Source organism: Passer domesticus, chromosome 11 (genome assembly GCF_036417665.1).
Source record: "Passer domesticus isolate bPasDom1 chromosome 11, bPasDom1.hap1, whole genome shotgun sequence".
Taxonomy (NCBI): domain Eukaryota; kingdom Metazoa; phylum Chordata; class Aves; order Passeriformes; family Passeridae; genus Passer; species Passer domesticus.
The window spans coordinates 19,629,934-19,644,290 of record NC_087484.1 but is presented as its reverse complement, the minus strand read 5'-3'; the positions used below and the strand labels follow the sequence as shown (position 1 = coordinate 19,644,290).

Sequence of the window (14,357 nt, the reverse complement as noted above, 5' to 3'; positions counted from 1 at the left end):
GATGGGGAAAAGAAATTTGTAGGGCTTAGCTTCAGGCAATAAATTTTTACCTCTTTTTGTATTGAGATGAAAGGCAAGGCCCTCAAGGACCTTATTTTATCTCAAATGTCTTTTGCAACAGGTAAAAGCCTTCTGTTCTTCGTGTTTCAAATTGGACCAATTCCGTCTCACCATTGGCAGAACTTCTTGCTAAGGGAAAATATTTTGACAGAGTTTAGGATTACTGGTAGAGGTGAGAAAGGAGCTGGAAGGAAAACAATGTTTAAATTATAATCTTTTGTCAGTACAGCAGAAAAAGTACTGTCCTGGAGCTTCCAGATCCACAAATGTTATTTGGTGTCTTTTTTCAGTGTTGATTTTCTCCAAAATAACAAGCCCCAACTTTTGCCTGGGTGATTATCAAATGGGATCACAGCATGGTACATGTTCAGTGAGACTCAGATTGCTGAGCTGCTTGAGGCTGAAGAGCTCAAGGTGCTTGTGAAAGAACCATGCTAGACACATGCTCTGCCTCAAGTGATCCATGCCTGCACCAGAGGAGCAGCACACACTTGTCTGAAGGAAAAGGAGCTGCAGGCAGCAGGAAGAGTTAAGGATTAACCTGAGAATTAGCAAAGTCAAAAAGCTTAATAAGTACAGCATGGACCAAAGAACCAGCTACGCCACTGGGAGCTGTAATAGTTCAGCTCCTCATTGGATCATCACCAAGGGAAAGAAAGCAGAGGCTGGGCTTAATCAGGTATTTCTAATCGACCCTACTCTCCCTTTCCCTGGCCTATGTTAGAAGAATTTGTTAAGAAAATGCCAAGCAAAACTACCATCCTACTTCTATCCAGCAGCCATCCCTGCTCCCTCCCTTCTCAGCCCTTTACAAACTCCCCAGCACCCTCGTTTTCCTGATTTTGCCACTACACCTTTCAGTTCCAATTTCAGACTTCCTTTCCTGCCCCTGATAATTGTGTTTCCTTGGCAATCTCCTTCCTCCCATCCAACAAAAAAAAAGCCTTCCTTACTTGAATTAGAGCTGCATTTGTGAGGTTCCAGCAGGTCCATGAGAAAATGTGGGAATGCCAGTTGTATGAGTGTTATCCAAGACAGCAGCTGCTTGGGAGCCCAGTGGAGAGCCAGACACCTTGAGGTGGTTCTTTCCCTTTGTCACTACACAGTGCTGTGCACTGTCTCCTGCCTGAGGTGGTGACAGGATTTGTCAAAGGGACTTTGGGCCATGGCTCTCAGGAGAGCAAGAAGGACATGGGAGATATTAGGGATCACCATGACATCTCCAAAGGCAGGGCCCTGTGAAACCAAGCACCGGCCCCACCCAGATGCTTATCAGGCTTGCAGTGATATCTACAATCTTCCTGACATTCTTTGCAAAAGACAAATAGACAGGCAATAATTTCCTTAGTTTCAACACGTGTAGTCAAATTGCTGCTCACAGCTACCAACCCATTTGTGTCTTTGATTAGTCATCCCCCAAGGCAAACTATATTTAAAATAAGGAAACCTGCTAGAATAGAAGGTGCCCCACCTTCTTAACAAGAAGCTTCATTTGACTGGTCTTCATTTCTTGGCTGGTAACTTCCTGCATTCACCACACCTACTGTTACTGGCAGAAAAAAAAGCAAGCAAACTGCTGTCAGAGCCAGCAGACACATGCCAGAGAAATTGTGGGATCCTTCAAATCTCTTACCAGTAGAAGTTCCATGTGGAAGTCCATATGCTGAGGCTGTGTGTTGTGTTCATCTGCCTTTTGTATGGGGTGAAAACAGGTAAGAACTCAATTTGTTTTGAATGTTTTTGTCAAATATAACACATTTTCTGTGCTTTACAGCAACATGAATGTACCTGTCCTCTGCATTTACAGTTACTGCACAGGATTTCTCACTAGCATTATTTATTTTGGCAAAGCAAATTATTCTGGTTACATGAATATAGTCAGTTCTAAGAGTTCTAAATGGAAAACCAGAATTATTTTTTATTATCTTTTCCTCCCTTTGCAAACATTTCTCTTATATAAGCACTATCCATCAACACTGAAAATGTCATTTGAAATCTTCAGAGAATAATGATTTCTTCTCAGGGGTGTCATGTATGGCAGAGGCAAAGGATGAATTACCATTTATGAACAGTAAGCTCCATTTGATAGCCTCACAGCCCTACAAGAACAAACCTGTGTAACAATAAACAAATGTACTGCCTTGTGTTAGCGTACACATGGGAGCAAGGCAAGTTACAGCTCTCTGCTTTGTAGGGAAAACAAACAGGACTAAAAAAACAGTATTCTTATAAATACTAACTTGTGTTTCATTGGGTCCTCTGGAGTAATCTCAGGGTCGCCTTTTGCTTGGTTTGTTTGGTTAAGACTGTAAGAAATGCAGTCACAAGAAGTGGGAAAAGGGAATGGTGTGAAAAGGCACCAGTGAAATGCAGTGAGCTATTGAGGACCAGTTTAGGAGTGAGGGCACACCCTCTCTGTGGAAAAGTGATGGAAACCTGCACCACTAATGCTCTCGAGATTCATGGTGTGGTGTCAAGTGTGGTTAAAGGGGGAAAGATAGTGTTGATGGTTAAGACCAGTCTGATGACACTCATTGCACAAAGCCCAGGCAGGGCTGGTGGGCCAGAGCTCCTGCAGACACAGAAGCAGTGACACGCTCAGCTGAGCTCCATGCAGTGGAGCAAGCAGCTCTGTGTCCCAAGGACCACAGCTGGGACAGCCACACATCCAGCCAAGAGACCACTGACCCACTGAGGTGATCTGTGCAAGAGATCACCTTTGCAAGAGGACAGGCTGGTAAAAACCTCAGCTGGTAAAAACCTCAGCTGCTACTTTATTCATGCAGACAGCTCGGTACCACAGCCCCAAAAGGCCACCATGGCAAACCCTGCCTGTCATAGGATCAACAGCAAAGAGAAAGCCTGCAAACACCATCTCCTAGAAAGGAATGAGCCACACCAGGGGAATGCAGGCCTGAAGAGCACTGACTGCAGTAAATACCAGGAGTCTGCCTGGGACTGTCCCACTCCCTGCAACGCTCCCACCTGGGACTATCTAACTTTGGAACATATATATATATATATATATATATATATGTGTGTGTGTGTGTGTGTGTGTGTGTGTGTAACTTCAGAACCAAGTTGTTCTGAAGATGCCTCCACTGCTGCAATAGCACCTTGGAGGCTGATCTCAGGCTCAAGACCAAATGTGTCCAGCTCCCTGGCAGGTACATGGATTTAACACATTTTTGTGCTCCCTGCTGCAGGTTCTGAGAGATCAGAGCATCTTGCCCAGCCAACCAGTGTTTGCCTCCTATTTTACACATCAGAAAACAGAGCACAAGGAGAAGGGGATTGCCAGGGGCTGTCTAGCAAACTAAGGCAGGGCTGGGTACTGGGATGCTGGGTAATGGCCATGTTCATTCCCCTTTAGTGGAGGGAGGTGACCTGTTGGACATGGGTTAAGTATAGTGCCAGGGGATAAATTTCTACCTCATTTATTTGCTTGCAGAGTAAATCTCACTAAGCCATCTGCCCCAGTCATCCTGAGTTTCAAAGACACTTCCAGGCATTTGGGTAGGAGTCACAGTGCTCAGCAGAAGGAAGAGCAAAGCCAGGTTAAGTGGCCCTCTCATGTGTCAGTTTTTGAACACATGGTAGATGAGGCTGGGATTGGCACCAGCTTGCCAAAAGAGAAGCTGGCAGGTTTCCTCCCCTTATTAGCACTGATTTGATTTGGTTAATCAAAACAGAACCAATCTAACAGACCTGGTGCAGATACAACAAGGCTCTTTACACAGTCCCTGTGTTAGGTATCAGCCAATGCTGACCAGCTCTCTGAAAGCACTTCTGTACCAGAAGGTTTGGGCTGTTCTGATGACAAACACAGTGCTCCTCTGGGCAAGCCTCAGCACAGTGCAGGAGACACAGAAACAAATTAAGCAATCAGTGCAATCTTGCACCATATAGAAGTAATTCTTGCCTGGCATTTCTGCCTGTATTGCTACAGCTTCAGTAGCAGTAAAGATAATTAACAACACTATATAGTGCTACTATAGAATAACTAAAACAATGCCTAGTTATTAGTAAAGCACAGAGTTGTATTCTTTTATGCTGCAGTAGCACCTAGAGGACAGTCACTGAGTCTCACTGTGTGAGCTGGTGCGCATGAGCAAAAAATGTTAATTTTTCTCTGCTAGTTACTTTGGGATCTCCACAAGAGCAGTGTCACAGAACTGCTGCTGCTGTTTCTTACAGAACATCTTGGCACTGTAAGAATGAGCTGAGAGCAGGGCCCAGAGTCACACTGCTCCTGGGAGCTCTGGGTGAAGCATTCAGAGGCAGGACACCCTGCATTCAAAGGGCTCTGATTTCACTGGGCCTGGCTGGGGGCTCATTTCCCACCAGTCCTGTCACACCATTCATGTTACCGTAGGCTTTAAACAGGAAGGACTCCATGGATTTCAGATGTTAAAATTTATTTCTGAATTTATGGTAGCAATTAAAAATATTCAGTTGGACTTAACTGCAACATCCTTTTAGCCTATTAATTTTTATTTCTAGAGCTCCTGGGGCTTCTACAAAGTAATTAGCAGAACTGTGGTAACTGAGAAGATTGTTTTATGTGCTGGGCACACAGCATTTATATCACTCTCATGCTCCTGATTTCCTGAGGAGGAGAAAAGGAAAGTTGCTCATAGAAACTGTGAGAGTTTCATCATTCAGAAATTAAAATGCACAGAGCATTGGAGATTTGCTAGAGCATAATTAACTTACAGCTGCAGGTTTTCTAAACCCTGCTACCTACTGAACAGTTCTTTAAGCAACAAAGATCAGGGAAATTCCTCTAGGAACTGTAGCCTGAACAATTCCTGCAGCCCAGGACATATGTGTGAGAGAGACACTCTCCCCCACAAGGTTCTTCAACAAGATTATGAGGATTTGAGGGAAAGGATTGTGAGCCAGGAAGAGGCTACTAAACCTGGGAGGGCCTTCATAAGTAGTGTTTGTCAGGAGACAGTTATTCCATTCCCTGCCAGTGCCCTGTTGGAGTCTGTATTGGGCTCTGAAGGCTCAGTTGGTGTTCTGCTGGAAAAGCAAAGAACAAAGACAGGCTTTCCAATGGCACAGGTCATCCCACTGAGCAATACTTAGATGAAATTCAGTTACACTTCAGCTGTGTATAAAGCACAGTTACCATCTCACAGACCCAAGGGTGCCCCATTTTGCAGTCTGGAATACCAGGCCACATCTGCACACACAAATGAAGCATTGAGCTGCCCCTCACCACAGCAAGACCCTCTGCAGCTGGGCAGCTCCAGGCTGGAGGTACAAACCAACCCCAAGGACACCTGCTTAACTGAGAACATATTGATGCAGGATGACCCCCAGCCAGGGAATAACATGCAGTGATCCAGTGATTCAGAAGGCTCTTCAATTGCTTTATTAAGCTATACTATATTACATTACATAACATACTAAACTCTATACTAAAAAAAAACCCATGACCCCTCACAGACAGTCACGACACAGCTTTGACCTAATTGGTCAGTCAATCCAAACAACCATCACCAGAGTCCAATTAACAAATCCTTTCTTTGGTAAACAATCTCCATAACACATCCCACGTGTGCCAAACGACAGGCACAGCAAGTAGAGATAAGAATTGTTTTCTCTTCTCTCTCTGAGCTTTCTCACTGCCTTCCCCAGGAAAAATCCTGGGAGAGAGAATTATGTGTCTCTCTGCTCAAAAAGTATGGGAATATCACACAGAACCTGTCCAGAGTACCTGGATGTGCTCACAAACCAGTACAGTAACCATCCCATCTGTTGGTCTCTTAATACCTTCTTCACATCAATGAGATTTTTGGACGGAGTCCCTGCCAACTCCCAGCTGCCACAGGAAGCAGGGCTGTGGTGTTTCAGGGAATGATGCTCCAAAAAGGTGTCATTGCTCTCTGTGTTCCAACACAGCAAGAAAACCTAAGTTCCAAGGTAACCTCAGTCATAAGCATGAGAGAGTGGAGAGGGAAAGGGGAGACAGGAGCAGCCCCTGTGTTCAGACAACTCACAACACACTTTCCTGCCCTGTGCAGGGTTGGCAGGTACAAGAGGCTGAAGAAAACCCCTTGGTGCCAAACTCCAATTGCCACTGTGCTCCTTTCAGATCCTCAGGAGACATGTCCTGCATTCACAGCCCTCGGCTTCGGGAATGCTTTGATAGGGACAGATCTGAAAGTGAAGCTGCTGCTCTACACCCGGCAGAACCCAAGCTGTGCTGAGGAGCTCCACTCAGCAGCCTCCACATACCTCAATGTGACCAAGAAAACGACCTTCATCGTGCACGGGTACCGATTCACAGGCTCTGCCCCCATCTGGATCCCTGCCCTGGTGCATCTCCTGCTTTCTGTGGAGGACATGAACGTCATCGTTGTGGACTGGAACCAGGGGGCAACGACTCTCATCTACAGCTATGCTTCCAGGAAGTGCAAAAGAGTTGCTGAGATTCTGAAGAAATTCATAGATGAAATGTTGGTAAGTTGGACGCTCATGCTAGGATACAGTCATTAAGGCACAGTATGTAAAGGGCACAAAGGAAGTGCTTAAACCAGCAGGAAGTCTGGGAATAGAAACTCCTAAAAAAGGAATACATTAATTTTTGGAAGTGCATGTGTATTGCAGTGCCAAATCCTACCCTTGGATTTGGTACAATGGTATTTTGGTGTAATATTCAGTTTGCACTCTAAGTCTCAACATTTCCGGGTACAAAGCTCTCCAGACATGTTTTCCTATACATAGAAGCTCTACTTCTACTTTCTGTATATCCACAGGGAGCTTAAGGGGATCAGCTACATTTCACAGCTCCTCTAAGGTGTTGCACAGGCAATGATGATGCTGGATCCTTTAGGATCAGAGTGTCTGCTAATTCCTTGCAGGAACCACATGAGAAGCAACTAGAATTTTACTCCTGGGGCCCATCAGTGGTTCCTGTCCACACTACTAGTCATTGCCCCAGGAAAATACAACCATTGGCTGAACTGTTCTCGTCACAGCTCTCTGAGGTATAGGTCTGAAACAGGAATGCTGGCTGCCCTGTGGGATGGTCAAAGGGGAAATATCTACACAGAGCGGAACACTGGGAGATGTCACATTCCTCCTCCTAATTTTTTTCTTCCAAAAACACATGACCATGAGTACTTTTACATCTCAGATTGGTGGAGCGTCCCTTGACTCCATGCACATGATAGGAGTGAGCCTGGGAGCACACATCTCTGGCTTTGTGGGACAGCTGTTTGACGGCACACTGGGAAGAATCACAGGTAAGCCCTCCTCCAGCATCCTCCTGCAACAAGGAAGGGCAGCGAGGAGATGCCCACCCAGGGCTTTGTGCTGCAGGCCTCGACCCCGCGGGCCCCTTGTACAGGGGCACGGCGCCGAGCGAGAGGCTGGACCCCACGGACGCGCAGTTTGTGGATGTCATTCACTCCGACACCGACGGTAGGCGGCATTCCATCCCCCTGCTGCACACGGGAACCCAGGGACTGACCGGGAGGAGGGGAAGGGGGGCTGCTGGTGGGCAGCAGCGCTGGCGGTCCCCGCTCTTCACTGAGCCTCCAGGGTGCTGTGCTGCCCATGCTGTCCCCAGCTCCCTCAGGAGCTGCTGGTTTATTTGCATCCCAAAAGGTGCTGTTGACACAGCAAGGATAACCTGGCCCAGGACTTACAAGGACTTACTTAGGAATCAGTGGAGCACAGTCCACACACCACCATGCCACCACGGGGTCAGGCTGCATCCAAGCACACAGCATTTCCAGAGCTGGTTCCACAGCTCAGTCACATGCACAGCAGATCAATTATCCCCAACCACGTTCCCCTGCATGACGCTTCCAGTCTCCATCCCACCTCTCAAGAGCTAGACTTTCCTCTAGGGCAAATCTGGACTCTCCCTCAGCCCTGTCCTTTTGCAGACCCACCAGCCAGGCCAGCAGAGCAATGCCAAGCCCCCCATGCTGCTCCCATGGCCACCCTACCCCTAACACTTGGCTTTCCCACCTAATTGCTGCCTCTCTTCTCCCAGCCCTTCCAGGAAGTCAGGTTTCAGCAGCACAGCAACATCCAGGTTTCACATCCCTGCTCCTCTCCTGCACACAAGTGACACAAAGCCCCACATTTTGTTCTGTTGCATGCACAGACTTATTTTAGGTAGTTGATACCGCTGTTAAAATGATCCAGCTGGGTCACAACTGTTTGGCCTTCTGCCTAAACAGAGGGATGACATTAGTATTCCTGTACAAGCAGGCATCCAAGAGCTAAATAACTACTATTTTTTCCAGTTAGGTTGCTATATTTCATTCTTGTGCATTTTACAGTTTATTGTTCCCTCCTGAGCCCTGGTATTCCCTTTTGCTAGGACTGGGTTATGGAGAAGCACTGGGCCATGTCGACTTCTATCCCAACGGCGGGACCGACCAACCAGGCTGTCCACTGACACTCTTTTCTGGTAATTAATCCTGCCCTGAATTGCACAAACCCTCACAAAATGTTTCCAATCAGAAAAAAGAGGAGAAAGCCAGAGAATAATCATCACTGCTTAGAAAATACATGAAATCCATATTCTGTAAAACCCATGGCAGCAATTTCTTCTCAGCACCAGCGTGAGAGGGGTTTAGCTGGTGTGCAACAGGCAGAGATGAGAGTCAGGGTGACCTCTCTGTGCCTCTGTCACAGTGCAAGTGGGACTAATCCTCTGTGTAAAAGTCATCAGGTAGATGTGTGCCTTTGTTTTGTGGCTACATCCAGAAAATCCGTGGGATTTTTTGTTTCTAATTATTTGTAACACACGAAAGCCCAAGGACTATCAGTGGCAAGGACCTGTTCAGAAAAGAGGTTCAAGATGAATGTGGAGCAGGCAGTTATCCCAAATCAAAGACACCTTCCTTGGCAGTGACAGAAGGTGCAGTCTGGAAGGCACAGCCCTGATCTTGAACAAAAGAAAGCTTTTTTTCCCTTTCAGCCTGGCAGCAGAACTGGTTTGATGAAAGGTGGGTGAAGAAGATACTTTACAGAAGGAAATGCAGTATTGTGAATTCAACCCTTATCAGACCCAAGAGAATCTACATAGGAGAGCAGCCTGAGCCAAAAATCCCTAGGAAATGAGGCTTCACTGATTTTGCTGCTCATGCAACAACTCATTTTATTAGTTATGTCTTTCTAAAGAGTTTTTTACACCAAAATGGAAAGTCACGTGCAAAGCTAAAAGCAATATCCAGCTGTCAGGTCTGAGCTCAGAGAGGAGAGAACACCAGAGTCAGAACTTGATCCACAGTTAGATCCTCTGGAACTGCAGCAATCACACAAATAAATGTTTTTAAAACCAAAAAGACATGAGGAAAAGCAAAGCAGACACAGGCAGAGCTGAGTGCACTCACAGGGAGAGGCTGCTGCCCACCTACTGTTCTGCTCCCCAGTGCAAATTGTTGAGTTCAGACCCAACTGTCCACTGGTGTGTCCTGAGGCATGAGGATTGCTAATGAAATATTTCTTTCCTGTACATGATTAAGGATTGCAGTATTTTAAATGTGACCACCAGAGGTCTGTTTTCCTGTTCCTGTCCTCCCTGACACAGAGCTGCAACATCACCACATACCCCTGCAACTCGTACAGGAACTACAGGGATGGCAAATGCACCAGCTGTGAACCCTTCTGGCCCATGCCATGCCCCATCCTAGGTAAGGATCCAGGGAATGTCAGTCCATGCTGAACACTGCGCTGCCTGCCGGCACTGTAACTCAGAGGGTGATGGTTTGCTGAAGGAATAACATAACATAAATAAAATTATTTCTACTGAGGTGTTTGAGATATCTCAGGCTGCTCCTTGTAATATCACATCATGTTGTGATCTAGAACAGAAATCCACAGGTATAGGGTCCAGAACTAAAAAAGCCAAAACTAGACTTAGGATTGTTTACTAAAGTCAGAAAAACAATGAATTAAAATCCCTCAGTTGCAGAGTTTGAGGGACAGGGGCCTGTTCTTGCTAAAATAAGATTTACAATTAAATTCCCAGCATCACAAATCCCTCTGTGCTCTAAAAGGAATGGCAAATGGGTGAACAAAGGGAATTCTGGACTTCTGCCCCAGCCTGGGTGTGACAGCCCAGCCTCAGTCTGGCAGCTCTGAAATGTTGATGCTAAAACACCTGATACTTCCAGAAAGGAACTGGCAAAGCCAAGGGGATGATTTTCATTCTGCACTACAAAATGAAACCCTTGACCATGGACAGCAGATGTGGAAAAAGATCAGCTTGAAGGAAGTGCTGAACAGTAACCAGGCACATTCAGTCCTAAGCCTCTGGGGTACAGGAGGATGTGTGTCAGTGCTACTTGGCAGCTGGCACACAACGCACTATTTCATAAATATTTGCTCATTTTCAGCCATTTAGTGGCTCATCTACCTGTGCACTAACTTGGTTTCATTTCAAACTGTCACCTGCAGGTTATTATGCCTATGAGTGGAAAAGCTATTTAACACAACAGAGCCATCCAGTGACAAGTATGTTTTTTGACACAGCGGACAAAGAGCCATTTTGCAGTAAGTGACTGAGATTTCTCAGATTATTTTTCTTTGTGCACTGCCTCTGTCAGCAGCAGCCAAGCAGATAGTTATTTGCTGGTGGTGTTATAGCCAGCATTTTAGAAACTCCAGTTGCTGCTGGATGGAATTGTGTCCATCTGTGGTTTGCCATAACCTTCTTTATCTGCCAACCTGTCCAGTGCTTGGAAAGCCAACTTGCTTACAGTTCTAGGAAATTGGTTAAGAACTTTCAAATTAAGTATGAAAGTTCCCAAATCATGTTTCAAAGCAACATACCAGTCTTTTGTGAAAGAAAGAGGTGTGTGGGAACAATAAGAGAGAAAGGCTGTACAGGTGAAAAGGCTACCCTGGAGAAAGGTGAGAGGCACAGGGAGAGGAAAAGAATCTGTGGAAAAAAAGGTTTCACCAAGGTAAAAAGTTTCATCTCATCCCTGTGATTACCAACATACCAGGGCATGGGCTGGGATTATGGCCTGAGCTCCAATGCTGGTCAGCAAGTCAGACTCAAGGAACAAAGAACAGCAAATTCTGCTCCGTGACAGAGCTGACAGATACAAAGAACAGAAATGGAGGGGTTCAGAGGGGGACTGAAGAAAGAAATACAGTCTGGAAGTGAAGGGGGAAGGCAGGCAGTGAAAGGCAGTGTGCTGGGAACCACACAGAGAGCCCATCCTGCATGGACAGCCCTTGCTGCAGCACTCTCCTGACACCTCCTAGTGTTTCTGGTTGAAATCTCTGCAAAGAGAGATGGAGAGCAGGCAGGACAGAGGGATTTTCCAGACAAACTGCAGGGCCTGTGTCCATCTGCTACCCACAGCTCTGCTCCCAGACAGTGCACAGCAGGCTGAGCCCACAGGGTCTAACCCCACTTGCCCTCTCCCCTCAGTCTATCACTACTTGGTGGACATTACCACATGGAACAAGGACACCAGGAGAGGCACCTTCAGCATCGTGCTAGCTGATGAAGATGGGAGGAGGGCAGAATCAAAAGTTAATCCGTAAGTCTTACTGGTCTGAGCTTTTCCAAGTGTTAGTGCTCCCCTTGGTACAACTGCATCTGGGAGGAGGTGACACATCCTCCCCCAGTTTCTCTGCCGATACCTGCTAGTGCACATGGGATTTCCTGGCCCTATGGGATTTATTGGCCCTAAGAGATTCCCACAGCCTCCCCCAGCCCTGACAGCCCAGCCTTTTGGTTTGGGCCCTTCTCTGTCGTTTTAAGGACTGAAGTGGACAATCTCAGCCAGCAGCACAGCTGTCCTAGGCTTCCACTAAAGCAGAAGGAAAAACATGTCTCCCTCTTTCCTTCCTCTCAGAGGGAGTGTTCTGTTCTAGTTCCAGTGCCCAAGACAGCTGGGGATTAACCTGGGCCTGAATATGTCACATTCAAAATCAATTCATTCCACTCAGAGAGACAAATTAATGGTGTTTATGTGACATGCAAATTCCTGATTGATCTGAACAACACCTCAGCCAAACAAACCTGCACAACTAGTTCTCCCAAGTTTCCCTAAGTGCATATTCCCTCAGGCATATCTGGTATCTGCTTGCACTGGAGCAATCAGCATGGATCCCACACCAAGGCCAGGACACATTTCATGCATATCTCAAAGTGACTCAGTGTTCAGGCCTGCACAGACAGCAGGTACAAACATCACATGGGTCTAATTCACTTGGGATCAAAGCAGAATCACAGTGAAAATTCTGGGCCAAATGGCATCCAACCTCTGTGTCCCCACTTCCACCCCAAAAAACTGAGGGCAGAAGTGGCTGAGCAGGCTGGCACCTGGAGACCTGAATCCATACCCACTTCCTGTAAATCAGAAACTGATCACAAGCTCAGGCCTCCTCCCCCAGCCTGTTTCTAATACTACAGTGACTGCATTAAACCCAGTGCTATTCCCTTGCTGACTGACACTGTCTCTTGTCTGCTTTACCTTTAGAGAAGCTGCCACCTTCCAGCAGTACAAACAAATCACTTTGCTCATTGGGTTTGACCAGGATCTTGAAAATGTGGAAAGAATTTCCTTGACATTTTCCACGGGATCTGTCATTGGCCCAAAATTCAAACTCAGGATTCTCCAGATGAGGTTCCACTCACTGACAAACCCAGAAAGGTGAGCAGATGTTTACAAACAAACCATTTCTGTTGGTGCAGACAGGACAGAAGTAAAGGAATCTCCCAGATTCCTGGCTTGGTTGAGTATGTGCAGAAGAATTAGATTTATTTTACATTTAGAAATTCACACATATATATACATGATATACATATATCTTGGGAATAAATTCCTGTTTAATGGAATCCCACAGCTGAATACTTACTTGAACACAGAGGCTGTCTCATTGCACTGGGAACATGTCACATGTGATGTGACTGACGTGGCCTGACACCTTAACCTTTGGTCAGGAAAATTACCTTTGGGAAGCTGCCCAGGCCTGAACCCCAGGATGGAGGGAAATGCAGAACTCTGGGAAGAACACATGTTCAGCCCCAAACACACATAAACACACATTTTATATCCCAGTCAATTTGTATGCCTAGTGAAGCAGGGAGATTAATTTACTCCTGGAATTCCAGCAGTGGGAGCTGCTGGCTGCTTTGCCCCAGAGCCCTGGCTGGTACCCACAACATCAGGGGGTACCTCTCAAGACATTGCTGATGAGATTTCTGTCACCTCATTAGCCTCTGTCTGCTCTGCTGTCCTACCCTGAAGGTTCCCACCTCTGGAGGCTGGGAGCTCTGCCTGAGCTCAGCAAGCACAGAATCTCTTGTGCTGACTCTGTGTGCAAGGCCACTGTGGACACCACACCAAGCTCTGGGTTTGGCTTAAAGCAGGGCTGCAAGACCACAGGGTCAGGAGGGTGAAGCAAACAGAGCTGCAGAACATGTTTCTTTGCATTTCATGAGGTCTGCTACCCTTATCCTAGCCTTGGAACAAGGAAAAGATTGTGTGTATCTACTAAATGAGGTCCTGCAGCTCTCCCTTGCTGCCACTCCCTGCCTCCTGTCCCACACCTCCACAGTCACTTCCAGTCCCAGATACACATTTAGTCTTTTAAAAAGCAGACACTAATGCCCTAATATTTAATCCCAGGATGCTGTCTCTCCCTGAGGAAGGGCTGCCACAGGCCATAAACACAGCTCAGGACTTTGAGCACATCATCTCATCAGTCACTGCCACAGGGAGGGATGTCCTGCCCTCTCCCCTTCCCTGTTGCTCACCCACTACACAGGGCTAATGTTCACGTTTCCCCAGTGAAAGCCCAAGCATTTTCTCGGATTTTTTTGGCTGAACTAGCTCCAGACCAGATCTGTGTCTGGACCCAGGTGAGAGCAGTGGCAGAATTTCTCATGCCTGGAGCAGGAACAGGCAGGTGGGCTGGAAGGAACACCTTGTTTGGGGGACACAGGTGTGCACTGGCTTAAAGGGAACCACGGGCTCTGCAGCCAGTGCCTGTTTGTTTGCTGGATGTTTTGTGATCCTTTTTTTCCACAAGTAAAAAATAATGCAGAACAAAATGGTAAAATGCTCAAGGTATCCCTGGCTTAAAGCCAGCCTCACTTCAGGTGGACTTGGAGCCCGTTCTCTTGAGAAGATTACTTATTTAACGTAGGTCTCCAGCAGGTGGGGAGATGACAGAAAAAAGTGCTATTTTTTTCACTTTTGGCCGTATTTTCACACAGACCCCAGCTGTGCCGATACGACCTGGTCCTGACTGAGAACACCCAGAAAACCTTCAAGCCCATCCCATGCTGAAGCAGG

At 46.6% G+C, this 14,357-nt stretch overlaps 2 protein-coding genes across 3 annotated transcripts in view; one reads left to right on the top strand and one right to left on the bottom strand.

Annotated features, from left to right (window-relative positions):
* Positions 1-14,357, bottom strand: part of CEP63 (centrosomal protein 63) — a 39,611-nt gene that overhangs the window by 25,058 nt on the left and 196 nt on the right. Inside the window, exon 2 of one of the 2 annotated variants that reach the window (XM_064435596.1) lies at positions 51-189. The exons of the other annotated variant lie outside the window; for it this stretch is intronic. The gene's annotated coding sequence lies outside the window, so the exon portion shown is untranslated. The remainder of the gene's footprint in view (positions 1-50; positions 190-14,357) is intronic. 2 annotated transcript variants of the gene reach the window in all.
* Positions 1,245-14,357, top strand: LIPH (lipase H). Its single transcript, XM_064435627.1, has 10 exons — positions 1,245-1,772; positions 6,167-6,534; positions 7,211-7,319; positions 7,396-7,497; positions 8,411-8,500; positions 9,561-9,728; positions 10,495-10,590; positions 11,480-11,591; positions 12,537-12,710; positions 14,279-14,357. Exons 1-10 carry the CDS (start codon positions 1,721-1,723, stop codon positions 14,349-14,351), a joined length of 1,344 nt encoding a protein of 447 aa, XP_064291697.1. The 5' UTR covers positions 1,245-1,720; the 3' UTR covers positions 14,352-14,357.